The sequence below is a fragment of the Pyrus communis genome, chromosome 13, assembly GCF_041283825.1.
Source record: "Pyrus communis isolate YQ-2024b chromosome 13, ASM4128382v1, whole genome shotgun sequence".
NCBI classification, from domain to species: domain Eukaryota; kingdom Viridiplantae; phylum Streptophyta; class Magnoliopsida; order Rosales; family Rosaceae; genus Pyrus; species Pyrus communis.
The window spans coordinates 3,462,725-3,478,090 of record NC_142577.1 but is presented as its reverse complement, the minus strand read 5'-3'; the positions used below and the strand labels follow the sequence as shown (position 1 = coordinate 3,478,090).

The 15,366-nt window shown below is 38.2% G+C and overlaps 1 protein-coding gene across 1 annotated transcript; it reads right to left on the bottom strand.

Moving 5' to 3' along the window:
- Positions 1 to 2,412: 2,412 nt before the first annotated feature.
- LOC137738191 (uncharacterized) lies at positions 2,413 to 4,538 on the bottom strand. Its single transcript, XM_068477821.2, has one exon. It carries the CDS (start codon positions 4,346 to 4,348, stop codon positions 2,618 to 2,620), a length of 1,731 nt encoding a protein of 576 aa, XP_068333922.2. The 5' UTR covers positions 4,349 to 4,538; the 3' UTR covers positions 2,413 to 2,617.
- Between the last annotated feature and the right edge of the window lie 10,828 nt (positions 4,539 to 15,366).

The window sequence follows — 15,366 nt, the reverse complement described above, 5'->3', positions numbered from 1 at the left end:
GAACTTTTCATCTCCTCTCTTCCAAACCTACTGTCCACGATTCTCCCCTAAGACCTCTCTCTAAGAATGCATTGCAGGGAGGTCGTACATTGAAATTCTCCATAAATAAAGGTCCAAATGACGAACGGAGAGAATCATGGGTGGAAAATGAACTTGGGAGGAGGGGAATCTTTTCCATGTGGTGGCAATGTCTGAAGTCGCCGGAGTCAACTGGAAAAGCCGTCAGAATTCTTGCCCATAAAACGGGTTGTTTCATGGGTTGAGCGAGGAAATCCGGGTCATACGGGTCCAGTTCTACAAATGGAAGGCTGCTACAAAATCTTGGGGTCTTCTATTTATAGAATGTCTAAATGACTAAATTGCACCCGACTCTGCTCGCTTATTTCTCTTTCATTACAATTCTGATTTGCGAATGGTTTTCGCCTACGCATTCGTGAGATCGAGCTCTAACAAAAACTACTAAGTATGACCTTGCAATATCTATGGGTTTTTAATGGCTAGTGACAAAAATTCAAACTTAAATAACTAGCCAAAACCTCTTAAATTCACAAATAAAATAAAGGCAAAAATTCAAATTATGGAAATCAAATAGTGAAATCCAGACATGGAATTTCACAAAATTTTCTTGGGAAACATTAGATCATCCCCAACCCTTGGATATAAAACCTAAGAGTTTTAGCCCATAAAATTTAGGTTTTAACCCATAAACAGCTTTTCTACTCCAACTCTTTTAGTTAAATTTTTAGTCCCAGATTATTAAAGAATGAATTTATGCTAATTTTTATTAAAATAACTTATTTTAAAAAGAAAATTATATAGACTATCCTAATTAATTGTATGACCATTTTACCCTAAAAATATTAAATAATTTATCCTTTCTAAAAACAAAAATAAGTTATTTATAAAAAATTATGTAGACTATCATAAATTAATTTTATGAACATTTTACCCTAAAAATATTGAATTCTGATAAACATTGAAAATTCACTAAACCGACACATGAAAGTCATGAAACACATGATAGAGATGTATAAACACAAACATATATACAAAACACATATGAAACACACAAAACACACATGAAACACATGAAACACATACAAAACACATGATAGAGAAGTATAACACACCAAACATATGAAAAACATGCCAAATACATACAAAACACACAAACCTACACACATAGAAACACAAACCTTCAATCATCCTCTATATATGCATAGGTTGAATACCTAACCATCACACAACATATTCACCAATCATCATTCTTTCATAGTGTTTCTGTTTTCTCAAAATCATCCAACTTTGATAATGTTTTTGTTTCCTCAAAATTATCAATATCTCATCAATGGGTGATAAAAGAAGGCGTAGCTTGACAATGCAGATGACACAATACAAAGCAAATGTTGTAGCTGGGGAAGCAGAAATGAACGACGAAGTAGCCGAATATGCAAACTCACTTATGTAATATGAGCACCATGTCTCATTTGTGCAGCATGATAGAGAAAAGTCTTAACAGGTGCTCATCGGGTTACCCGATAACGACCCGATTCGTTATCATGTTGACCCGAACACCTGTTAATTTCGTGTCGTGTCGTGTTGGGTTATTGGGTCATGTCAAGAATTACCAGGCCTACTGTTGTTAGAGGATTCATGGTGAGAGTAGGTCTCATTGAGGACAATGATCCTCTCCGGAGGATGAATCATTCGTGTTCATTTGTCGTACATTGTACGGTCAATTTTGTCAAGTACTGTTTATATTTAATTTTAAATAAAAAAAATTAAAATAATTTTTAACCGCACGATGTACGATGAATGGACATGATTGATTGATCCTTTGAATCCCCACATATAGGATCCGGATAGGATCCTATTTACTTCATCGGATCATTTACTTGGCCAAGAATGCCAGGCGCACCAGGTAGAGCCATCATTGGCATCATGGGTGGAGCAGAGCCCTATCCTCCCTGACTACCATGGGATTCTAAAAGACTATTAGCATATAAAGAAATTGCACTGTTACAGATGAAGTGTGCCATTTATAAAACTCGGCGTTGAGATATAATAAATCAGGCAAAGAAAGTTTGTTAGTTTGTGTCAAGGTAAGAAAAGCTGATGAGAATTTTAGATCAAGAGAGTAATTACCAAATGTTAACAAATGTTAACAGTATTCTTCGGTTTCAATTTCTCTTCTTTCCGGTACTTCTTGGGATTTCATATATTTCAATCTTTACTCTTTAGTCAACCCTTCTTATCTGGTTCGCTTATTTATTTAAGAAAGGAACAAGTTTCAAACGAGCGCGTGAGCACTCTTAATTTATAGCTCTAGCCTCTAGTCAGCAAACAAGCCAAGAATCTAATTTTTCCCCTGACTATATAAAATAGGATAACATAATTCTGTATATGGTGGTATACCTTCGAATGAAACTCAGCATTTCAGGAAAGTAATCAAAGTATACAGAGACAGATGTAAGGAACTATAAAAGAAATATATAAATAATTAAATTATCATCGGATAATTAGCAAAAATATATGGCTAGAATGTAAAAGGAAATTGGTTAGAACTCACAACTCTACAGGTGATGGAGGAAAATACTTCTTAATAGGTCATTAACAGCTAAGTTCTGTCAGTTTCACTTGTCGTCCGCAGCAATTCCTGAGCTATTTTCAATTTTCCATACCTCCGGAACGCAGTCTCAAAAGAATCTCTGACGTATGCTGGTGGGTGAAACCCCTTTCCAATCATTGATTTTAGCTTCTCATATGAAGCCTCTAATTGGTCATCTTTACAGAGCTTCTGCAACGTCTGTGTTTCCAACTTCCTTTCCAACTTAAGACACATATCCATCTGCCCGTTTTCCCTCAAAATTTTGTCCACTAATCTATAAGTATGAAAATGTGGAGAGTAGCCCAACCCAAGCATTTCTATCAATAAGCCATAAGAAGCTTCCCAATTTTTAGCTTCACCATAAGCATGGATTAACGCAGAATACGTCATACTATCCGGAAGACATCTATTCTTGTTCATCATCTTAAAGACACTTCCGGCATCATCCAAATTCCCTAGTTTACACAGCATGCATATAATTGAATTATAAACAGCCAACTTTGGTTTCATGCCTTGGGATAGCATCCTCCCAAACATATGGCTAGTTTCCTCAACATGACCGTGTTCACACAAAGCCTTCATCACAATACAGTAGCCCTCTTCGACACAGCTCAGCTTCTTACCCTCAACAGCCTTCAAAATCTCAACAGCCTCTTCCACTTTTCCCAGTTGACAAAGCCCCGAAAGAAGCCGGATTATGGCAAATGTACTGGGTAATAATCCCACTTTATACACTGCCCAAAAAACTCTAACTGCAGGCTGTATAGCATCACTGTTTCCACCCACTTTTGGAACTAAAATCGTAAAGGTTCTACAATAATTTCTCACTCTTACTTTCCCAACAGCTCCTTCTTTTGCACTGAATGAACACAACTCTCCGATAAAAGCATTCACTGCAGACCGAGTAGGAACCAAACCAGACTTACACATATCACCAAAAACTTCAATGGCAGTCTCAAATCTACCAAACTTACATAAACCAACAAGAATATTACTATACGAATAAGTATCAGGCGATTCAATTGTCCGAAAAACTGCAAGCGCAAAGTCAATTAAATGGCCAGACGATTCCTTCTTACAAAGCACGTAGAGCACATTATTGTACACAAGATTATCAGGTTTACAACCAAATTTTGATTCCATTTCTTCAAACATACAAAGGGCTTCTCTAATCCTCCCCTGCCTACCCAGAAACCTAATGCAAATGGACACAGCTCGACACGAAACTCGACCCTTGTGGGAGGACACAGTCAACAGAAGACACTTCATATCATCAAAAAGCTTCCTCCTACCTAAGAAATCAGCCATGTACTCAACCACACAGTCATCGAACCGAAAACCCATCTGAAATCCAGCCCAAGAGAAGAAATCCAATGTCTTGCTCCTACCCAATTGCTTATAATTCATCAAAATTTGCAGCACAAGTTCAGAACTCAACTTTTTTTTTAATTTTTTCAACAAAATATCAATACTTGTAGTTTCTTTGGTATCTTTAGAGAGCAAAGAACATACTGAGCTGACAATTGAAGAACTTACTGCGTCTGGAGATTGTGGGACCGTTGCAGGGAGTGGAATTGATCTTCTCGTGGTGAATTTTTTTGGGATTGTAGCGATTTGATTCTGGGTTGCGAAATTTGAATTGGGTTTGGAAGAAAATGGAGAAAAATGTGTGACGAATTTGAAGAGAAGTGACGAATGGATGAGAGGTCCTCCATGTTTGGTTCTACTGCGAGAGAGCATTAAGGTGAGTGGGAAAGTACAAAAGGGAATTAGGTTTAGGAAAGGCAAGTGCCCGTCGGGTTTGCCATTTTAATATTTCTTCCGGCTCCGGAGCAGAAATTAGGGGTGTAGCGTGTGTGGGCATTACTCGGCCGTTCCTCCGAAACCCGAACCGTTAAACGGCTTTGTTCCATTTGGTTTTGCACAAGAATGGTCACAATTGAAGTAAGCCGAACCAGTCCAATCCTGATTCGGTTTGATTGGGTAGGCCAGTTTCTTATCTGGACAGCGAAATTTAAAACTAGTTTAGGCTATGGTCGAAAGTGTTTTTAAAATGATGAAAACATTTTTGATGAAAATGTTTTAAGAAAAAATCTTTAATAAAAATGCAAGTTAGCTAACACACTTCGATCCCGATATCCACGTGGTCATCGAAACTGAGGTATGTTGGTTGATACCTGGAAGGTAATGAAGTTATAACATGTAATTGACATGTATAAATGTGCTCAGGTGTGTGATGAATCCTTTTAACTCATTTGATGATCTGACACAGACCAATGTAGTGGGGACTTATCTTTCTTTCTTTCTAGCTTTTCTCTCTTTTGAAACGAACAACACCTCTCCACGGTGATAGCTTCAGGAACATACAATCTCCCACAATGTACACTCGATCGGCCGAATGTTTGTCTGCAATGCTCTTCTGTCGATCATGTACAACTTTCTATTTTCTCTTGATCACTTGTATGTTTTGTGTCGTCTTGTCCACCAACTATGGACCTTCTAAAGTTCTCTCTCCGACCTCTGATCCAACACAATGGTATTTGGCACGGTTTGCCATACAAAACCTTGAATAGTGACATACCAAAACTCGAGTGATAATTGTTGTTGTAGGCAAACTCTATCAAAGGTACTAATGAACTGAAAACCTCCACATATCCTCAAGCGTCTAAAATGCACTTTCAAAAAAAAATGCTTTCAATTATTTTAAGCACTTCTAAATGAGCTCTTAATTTATATGGGGAGGATTCAAACTTAAGTAAAAAATTGTAAGTGTCACTTGCCACTTAACAGTTAATACTATGGTGGAGTAGTGTCACATCCCAGCCTGGGCCCCCACCACATTCCGAGCTTGACTTCACTGTAGCACGATATTGTCCACTTTGGACCCCGACCACGCCATCACAGTGTTGTTTTTGGGAACTCATGAGCAACTTCTTAGGGGGTCACCCATCCTAGGATTGTTCTAGCCCAAACTCGCTTAACTTTAGAATTCTGATGGAATCTGAAGCCAATGAGCTCCCAAAAGGCCTCGTGCTAGGTAGAGATGGGAATATACATATAAGGCTTATAGGATCCACACCCCTGGGCGATGTGGGATGTTACAATCCACCCCCCTTAGGGGTCCAACGTCCTCTTCGACACATTCACACCACACGGCAGAGTGGCTCTGATACCAAATTGTCACATCCCAGCTTAAGCCCCTACCACATCTTGGGCTCGACTCCACCGTAGCACGATATTGTTCACTTTGGGGCCCGACCATGCCCTCATGGTTTTGTTTCTGGGAACTCACGAGCAACTTCCTAGGGGGTCACCCATCCTGGGATTGCTCTAGCCCAAACTCGCTTAACTTTGGAGTTCCGATGGAATCCGAAGCCAGTGAGCTCCCAAAAGGCCTCATGCTAGGTAGAGATGGGAATATACATATAAGGCTTACAGGATCCACACCCATGAGCGATGTGAGATGTTACAAGTAGTATTTCCATTCACATATAAGTGTGTTAGATTTGATTCTCGTCAATAACGAATTGAAACCATTTTCCTCATAAAATTTAAATGATGATATAACTTGCTCAAATTTATTTTCTTTTTACGAACCGTTTGCAGTTGCACACATGCACTTGTAAAAAAGAAAGAATCCAATGCTTCATCAATCTTCAATTTGGTTCTTCCCTTTGAAAAAAGAACTTGTTCAAAACTTGGTTTAGTTGCCATTTAGTATTACGGTCTAGTGGTATTCCTCTTCACTTGTAACTGAAAGGTCTTAGGTTCGATTCTCGCAAAATGAGAATTTAAACCACGTTGTTATGGCTGGCCCAATATGAGGCCAAGTCCACCCATCTAGATCAACTTTTTCCATGAATTTGTATATGTTGATGAACAAAATTGGTGAGGACTTTGGCACAACAGAAAGTGTCAAGTTTGTGACCTTTGCTAGATTGCTCTAGTCATTAGTATGGATAAGTATGTAAATGAATAGAGATAGGGAAGCAAACAACACAAGATGTACATGGTTCACCCAGATTGGCTACGTCCACGAAGTAGAGGAGTTCTCATTAGTTGTGAAGGGTTTACACAAATACATAGGTTCAAGCTCTCTTTTGGTGAGTTCTAGTGAATAGTTTAGTACAAATGACATTAGGGATTATCGTGGGAGAATGATCCCTTTTTATAGAAGAGAGTTTCTAGCTTGGTTTAGTTGACACTAACACGTGTCACGTTGTGATTGGCCTCCATAGTTTGAGGAAAAGTCTTGTGGGTCCTTAACGGTATACTGTTGACCAGTGCTCAGTAGTTTCGGGATTGGTCAAGTATGGTACAAATAGTGCTCCCCTAAGTTCCCAAGTGAGGGAAGCTCCTCGGTTGGGGACTTGCAAGATCCAAGCCATTGAGTAATTGCGAAACTTCCAAGTACCGAAGTGTGGTGTCACCTTCACTTGCCTTCTCTGTCTTGTAAGTAGATGTGGCATCTTTTCTTGGAAGTACTTTTCCTTCATCTAGGACTAGTATCTTTAGTTGGCGTTGACGCACAAGGTAATGTATCATTTTCATTTGAAGCTTACTTGTAGTTTCGGGTTTGGTCAAGTGCGATACAAACCATATAGTAAGAGTCCCCTAAGTCTCTGAGCGAGGAGATCTGCTAAAGGAGGTGACAAACAAGGTAAGCAATCAGAGTTCCAAGCAATCAATCTCAGATCAGTAGGTTGATCTTGGGTTTCGGCTGATTGTGCTCATTCTCCTTGTCTCTCATTTAATAACAAGGATAAAGAGAAGAAATAGGGAGAAGAGATGATATGTGGTACTCTTGTTTTTGGAGAAAATGGATGAATCGACACGTGCTTTGTTATACTTGACTTTCCACAGGTGTATTCTTGAATTGGGCTGGAGGGTTTTCTGGTTTCCTCTAAAGGAGTGAGCCGACTCCAGAATTTGAGGGTCAAAACAAGTCCGCCAAATCTGGAGTATGTTCGATTATGATGATAGGGGATACTTTTGCTGTTTGACAAAGTAGTGGATGTGGTATGGCGAGGCTTTGTTCTTCGATGACGGTGCTAGCAAAAGGCTGTTGAGGCTTCTCAATCTCTTCAATTAGAGCAATGATGCCGAGCTTGGATTTGACTTAGATTCCTCCGTCTGGATTGTGCGGTTCCACAAGAAGGGCGTCGTGCTGTAGTGATCTGTTCTAGCTCGTTGTTGAACTTTTTGCTTTAATCTTTTGTATAGCAGAAATGGTGCTCAACCTTTGCATTTAAATGGTCCTTCAAAGCACTACTTCTCAGCGACTCATCCATGCTTGGCAACTTCAGTGTAAAAAGCCAATATCGTACCAACTGTTCTGAGGTATTTGCTAAAGGAATTCGTGACCTTGACAACAGTTGAGGATGAGTACTCGAGAGCAATGCTAGGCAAGCAACCAGGCAAGGGTTGAAAGCAATCAGTTCTAGATTGGAAGTTTGATTTCAGGTTCTAACTGATTGCATTCTTTCTCCTTGTCCTGCAGGTAAGAGCAAGGGCAAGGGAAAATCTGTTCTAGCTCGTCGTTGAACCTTCTGCTTTAATCTTTTGTATAGCAGAAATAGTGCACAACCTTTACATTTAAATGGTCCTTCAGAGCACTACTTCTCAGCGACTCATCCATGCTTGGTAACTTCAGTGTAAAAAGCCAATATTGTACTACCTGTTCTAAGGTATTTACCAAAGGAATTCGTAACCTTGACAACAGTTTAGGATGATTACTCGAGAGTAAAGCTAGGTAAGCAACCAGGCAAAGGTTGAAAGCAATTAGTTCTAGATCGGAAGTTTAATTTCAGGTTCCGACTGATTGCATTCCTTCTCCTTGTCCTACAGGTAAGAGCAAAGGCAAGGGAAAAGACAGGGAAAAAGCATGATATGGGATACTCTTGCTTTCAACCCTAATGATATGAGATATTCTTGCTCTGATGTGGTTGGTTGGTAGGGGTATTATCGAGGGAGAAGAAAACGGAGTATTTCGAGAGGCTAGATGGGGAGTGCCATTTCGGATGTGAGGAAATGTTGAGCATTTTTTTTTATTTGGCAGGTCTGCCTGGCTGTGGAGGATGGAGGTCGACATATATAGAAATTGTGCCAACAGCGAGTAGTAATGCTGTTCCTTTACCCTTCTCGGTCAAAGCAATGTAGTGGTTGCTGCATGGTTCACGTTTTTTAACTTTGTCAGAGCACTTTGAAAAAGTGGTTTGTGGTATCCATAAAGCTGATGTTGCATGTGAGGATTGTGGACAAATTTTATCCAAAGAAATCCGACTCTCAAAGTTCAGGGAGCAGTGCCTCTTTGATTTCATTGTTTCTTATATAACAAAGTATTCGTTAATTTCTTTGAACTTAATTAGATGTCTTAAACATTTCTGATTTGGCTAATATTTTACAAGGACGATCTATGAGGTGCAACTTGAAAAATGGACGGTTCAGATTGTTAAAGTTTGCTGTGGTGTGAACCCCATAACTAATCCCCATTTTTATATATATACTGATCGTTATTTACCTTGAACTTAAGATATTCAATGAATTGACTGAGAGTAAGATATGTTAATTTAAATCAGTTGTTATGAAAATATTCATAATGAAATAATGATGCAAATATAATTTGAAAATAAGTTTTATTGCAAGACTTACACGAGGACTTACAATTGATTTATTGACGATTGAGTCAGCAAATAAGAATGTGACTGATGAAAAGGATATTGATGCACACAGGCATCCTTGACATTTGAGAATTAAAAGTGTTTACAATTTTTGTTTTCTTTGAATACAATGTGAACTCAAAGAAAATTTTAACTGAGGAAAAATTGTGGAAAATTAACTTGCTTTCTCTTTCTCCGGAGTCCTCCTCTTATAGACATGGAAAAGGAGGCTGAATGATTGATTTCTTCACTGTTGAAGCACAAGATGAAAGATGACTTGCTTTTACTATTGATGAATAGTGAATTTGTCAGAATAATTGTTGCTTTTATTGTGGAGCGTGCTGAGTAATTTCTGCTGACTGATTGATTCCTTGCTTTGTTGGAATAATTGATGCGAAAAATGACTAAATGCTTCACATGGTGATTGACATGGTGAGTTACTGCATTCTCATGGCTTAACTTGTTGTTTCACATGGTGCCTTGAAATGATGACTGAAATTTTCGCATGGTGACTGACATGGCTTTATGCAAATGGGTCTTGAGAATCTTGGTAGTCGGTCCATCCAACTATTTGGCTTTTTAGATCGATTGGTTACTGTGAGGATGTATCTAAAAACACTGAGTTTGAAGCTTCTTTATATTCAGTTTGGAGCATGGTTGCTTCTTCAAGTAATTGTTAAGCTAGGTCTTGGAGCTGCGTAGCTTTGTCCTTGCTCTTTTTGCCTGTTGACTTGGATGACTTGACTGTTCCTTTTAGGGATGAGAATGGACTAATGTCTGATAATGATTGTGCTAGAATGATTGGCAACAATGGCTAGGTTGGAATGACTGGGGTTGTGGTAATTGGAAATTCAGAGATGACCTGGTTGATGACCCTCCATTGATTGAATTTTTCCCACCACTTGACTAGTCTTACTCTATAGACTTCACCGGTAACAACTTCATAATTCCACTTCAAGATCCATGGGACTTTGTACTTGGCCATGAATATTGGTAGAAGCGTAATCTTGTAGTTGAATTTGCTTCTGTCGAATTTTTTGGAAATTGGTGGAGATTTTATGCATATGTTCTTCTGGTAAGAGACTGGCTGTTGGGCCATGGATTGACCACCATTTTGGGAACCATGCAAGAAACTTTAGCTTAAAACTTTTGTCAAAATTAATGAACCATGAATGACTGAAATCTTTTGTTTGGTGAAGAAAGATAGTAGTCCAGGCATCAATGTAATCAAAATAATTGTTATGATTATTGCGTAACTGGATGTATTGGGTGTCAAGGGGTTTACTTTTCTAAAGATGCATTCCCTAGTCTAGCTCGGTTAAAAATCTACCAATGTAAAGAGAATAGTAGATGATTTTGTTGTCATGGGTTTTACTGTAAAGTGGTTTGATGGAAATTGACTATGTTTCACTAAGAATGGCTTGGTAGAATTTCAATGTTTTGTATGACTGTGGTTGGGTGGAAAGACATTTTTGACTAATTTTTCTGGTGTTTGTTCATTACTGAGATTAAAAGGAACACTGAAAAGGTATTTACTGAGATTTTTCTTAACATATAATTATGTTTTGGTATAGTTGACTGGTTGGGACGAAGATGATGATGGGTTTGTTGGAGTTGAATATGGGTCATATTAACTGACTAAGGCTGACTGGTAATTAGAACGTGGTGGTTGGTAGTTTAACAATCCTACTTAGAAAGCTAACAAGTAGGGCCTACTAGAATTAACAAACTGATAGGTGAGCAAATGAATAAACTATTAAGATTATTGATTCAATTACCACTCACTTGGCTCCGATACCAAATGGGGCAAAAGTGGGAGTAAATGAGGCTCATATGTGGGATTAAACAAAGCATGGAACCCATTGTGATAAATAAATAAAAAGAAATGAAACCATAGTCTCTTCTAGTCACCCTCCATAAGAAACAATTATAATTACGACTGCAAACACATAGATACCAGCTACTCCTTTCAAACTTCCCAAAGAAGAAGTACGAGTTAAACTAGTCATTGAACAAAACAATTTCACAAACCAGAGTCTACACACCATAGGAAGACACCTACATAAAATAGAAACCAAAATAGAAAGACTTTCACATCCCAAACCAACAATTAAAGAAAAACCCTTAGTTAACTTCCTAGAAGCCGTGTCTAGCACAACACTTTGAAGACGATCTCCACTAGTCAAAAAATAGATCAAATGTTACAAGAGTTAAAACAAGAAACAAAGTCAATGTCTTACAACATCCAGATGAATCTCAACCTAAAACAACTTCTATAATTTGGGATTCAAAAGACGAAAGTGAAACAAGTTCAATCAGAAAAGTAGACGAAGCTTTTCAGAACCTTGAACTAAACCGAATCACAAACAAAAGAGTCAATCTAACAACTCTTACCAAGAATTCGTATCCAAGGTCAACACCTTCGGATATTCAATTTGAGGAGAGAAACATCCAGAACCAATTCTCAATCCCAACTGATAAACTCTGTGAATGGAACATAGATGGGTTATTAAAACAAGAACTTTTAAACAAATTACAACAGATCTTCATGGTTGCTAATAGTTATGTTACCAACCATAATCTCAGTCAAGCCCAAGTTGTCGACCTTTTGGTCACTGGTTTTACAGGAAAGCTTCATTCTTGGTGGGAAAAACATTTCACTGAACAATCCAAAAACGAAATTTAGAAATGCAGTCAAACGAGATGAAGAAGGAACACCTATTTTCAATGAATGAATCGGAAAGGGAGTCCTAGATGCAGTAAACACATTACTTTTCACATTCATAGAGCATTTCATAGGAACACCCATTAATGTCACCTCAAGAATTCATGACCAACTTAGTAACTTAAGATGTCCAACCTTAAGCGATTTTAGATGGCACAAAGATGTTTTCATGTCCAGAGTCATGCTTAGGGAAGATAGTAATCAACCATTTTGGAAAGAAAAATTCATTAATGGTTTGCCAAACTTGTTATCCCACAAAATCAGACAAGTTTTAGTCAATGAAGAAGGTAACATACCATATAATACCCTTACTTATGGAAATATTATCAATATTATCTAGAAGGAAGGATTAAAAATGTGTATTGATAAGAAAATCACAAAACAAGTCAACAAAGACAAGTCAATAGCTAAATACGAATTAGGAACATTCTGTGAACAATATGGATTACCCTATTGCTCCATCCAACAAAATGAAGAAATCAGAAACCTACAATAGGTACCCAAGTAGGAGACACCCAAAATAGAACAAATACAAATTAAAAAATAAGAATTTTGAAACAAACAAATTTTACGAGAAACCCAAGTCCGGCAAGAAGTGGAAGAGGAAGCCCTTAGGAAAATTGCACTCCAAAAACCAAGAACAAAAAGAAAATTGCTACAACTGTGGCAAATTCGGTCACTATGTAAACAAATGTAGAGTCAAGAAAACAATCAACGAGATAAAGATCACTGAGGAAGAGAAAGTCCAGTTAATCCAAGTCTTAGAATTAAGAGACACAGACCATAGTCAATCTAAAGATGATTTAGAATCCATAAATGGTATTCTAAAGTACAAATAATAATTGAAGATTTCCAGTTAGAAACAATTGCCTTAATTGATTCAGGTGCAAATTTAAATTGAATACAGGAAGGTTTAATTCCTACTAAATATTTCCATAAATCAACAGAAATTCTTAGTGCAGTAAACCAGTCACCAATGCAATTAAAATATGAAATTCCAAAAGCATATGTTTCTCAAAACAATGTTTGCTTTATATATATATATATAGAGAGAGAGAGAGAGAGAGAGAGAGAGAGAAAGAGAGAAAGAGAGAAAGAGAGAGAGAGAGAGAGAGAGAGAGAGGGGGTAGTGTTTTGATTTGTCAAAACAATGTTTGCTTCATATATATATATAGAGAGAGAGAGAAAGAGAAAGAGAGAGAGAGAGGGTAGTGTTTTGAGGCTTACAAATTTATTGAAGATGTTATGAACCTTTATAAGTGGAAGTTCAATTGATAAAAAATAGAAAAACAAAATCTTAAAATATACAAAGGATGTGGTAGGTGAATAATGCTCCTCTCAAATCACCTTGTGCCCAATTCATATAATTTTGTGCTTTTTGATGAAAATTGTTCATGTTATACATCATTCTGTAAGTGTCACATCCTAGCTCGACTCCGTCGTAGCACGATATTGTCCGCTCTGGGCTTACCATTCCCTCATGGTTTTGTTTTTGGATTTTGGCATGAGACCTTCCCAAGGGGGTCACCTATCCTAGGACTACTCTCGCCCAAACTCACTTAACTTCGGAGTTCTTATGGGATTTGGAGCCAGTGAGTTCCCAAAAGGCCTTGTGCTATAGGGAGAGGAGCGTGTACATATAAAGCACATCACCCCCTCTCCATTGGTCGAAGTGGGATCTTACAATGCACCCCATTTAAGGGGAACTCGACGTCCTCCCCGGCACATCCACATCGAACGATAGAGTGGCTTTGATACCAAATAGTCACATCCCAGCTCGACTCCGCCGTAGCACGATATTGTCTACTCTGGGCTTACCATTCCCTCACGGCTTTGGTTTTGGGTTTCGGCACGAGAACTTCCCAAAGGGGTCACCCATCTTAGGATTGCTCTCACCCAAACTCGCCTAACTTCAGAGTTCTTATGGGATCCGGAGCTAGTGAGTTCCCAAAAGGCCTCATGCCATAGGGAAGAGAGCATGTACATATAAGGCACATCACTCCCTCACTATTGGATGATGTGAGATCTTACAATCCACCCACTTAAAGGGAACCTGGCGTCCTCATTTGCATATCTACACCGAATGGTAGAGTGGCTCTGATACCAAATTCTCACATCCCAGCTCGAGTCTGCCATACCACGATATTGTTCGCGTTGGGCTTACCATTCCCTCATGGTTTTTTTTTTGGATTTCGGCATGAGAACTTCCTAGGGGGCTCACCCATCCTAGGACTGCTCTCATCCAAACTCGTTTAACTTCAAAGTTCTTATGGGATCCGAAGCTAGTGGGTTCCTAAAAGGCCTCGTACTATAGGCAAGGGAGCATGTACATATAAGGCACATCATTCTCTCTCCGTTGGTCGATGTGGGATCTTACAGTAAGCATCATCTAACAAATAATAGAGTAACCTTGCTTTTTCTAACCATGCTGACGAGTCAATATTATCCTATATATTTTACCCTAGTCTTAATATTAATTTATTGGTTATTTTGTGAGAATTTTGATACTTTGAATTATATTTTCAATGTAGGACATTCAACTTCCTCTTGAGAAAAAAAGTGGACAAATAGATGAATTTCAGAGTGATTTTAATGAAGGATGCTTGTTAGTCTTTCAAGTTGTTTGTGTCAAAGTTTCAAATTTTTTGCCGAGCAATTGATTTTTAGGGATGAAATAAAGGAGTAGTGCGCAATGCTGTCAAAGTGACGTTTTAGGCTTAATTAGGCTTTTTGGTGTCCAAGATGATGTCTTTTGCGCTTGAGGCCTTCTGCAATTATGTTCGAGACATCTCAAGCTTAAATCTAGTCGTTTTGGGCCTATTTTGGAGCTTTGAAGATCCTGAAAAATTGTTGATTTGTGGTTGGACAAATTTCTCATATTTGATTAGGATTATGTTTCCTAGTTTCTCTTAAGTTATTATGTTTCCTAGTTTTTTAGAAGATTTTTTTCTAGGAAGGATTTTATTTTCTAGTAGTATAAGTTCAACTACGGGAATTAGTTTCAACGAATGGCTAGACAACCTATCATGCTTGGATAGGAATGAGTCAAGCAATTTAAGTAAAGTAATTATCATTTGTTGGTAGATTTGGAATGATCGTAACAATGTAATTTTTCATCAGGAGACTCCTTGTCCCATAAGGACGCATATTATTTCTTCGAGTGTTGGTCAAGAGTTTTTCAAAGCTAACTGTAGGTCATCTTCTACTGGGAATCCTGAAAATGTCCCCATCATCAAGTGGCATCCTCCGGACAAAGGCTTTGTAAAGCTTAACTTCAATGGCTTTGTCAGCAATACCAAGGCTAGAGTTGGTTTTTTTGTTCGAAATAAAGATGACTTTGTTATTGGCCTTCAATCTAAATGGTACAACAATCA

What these genes read in the sequence shown, in the direction of transcription:
- LOC137738191 (XM_068477821.2), bottom strand. Translation starts at nt 4,348, where the DNA reads ATGCTCTCTCGCAGTAGAACCAAACATGGAGGACCTCTCATCCATTCG.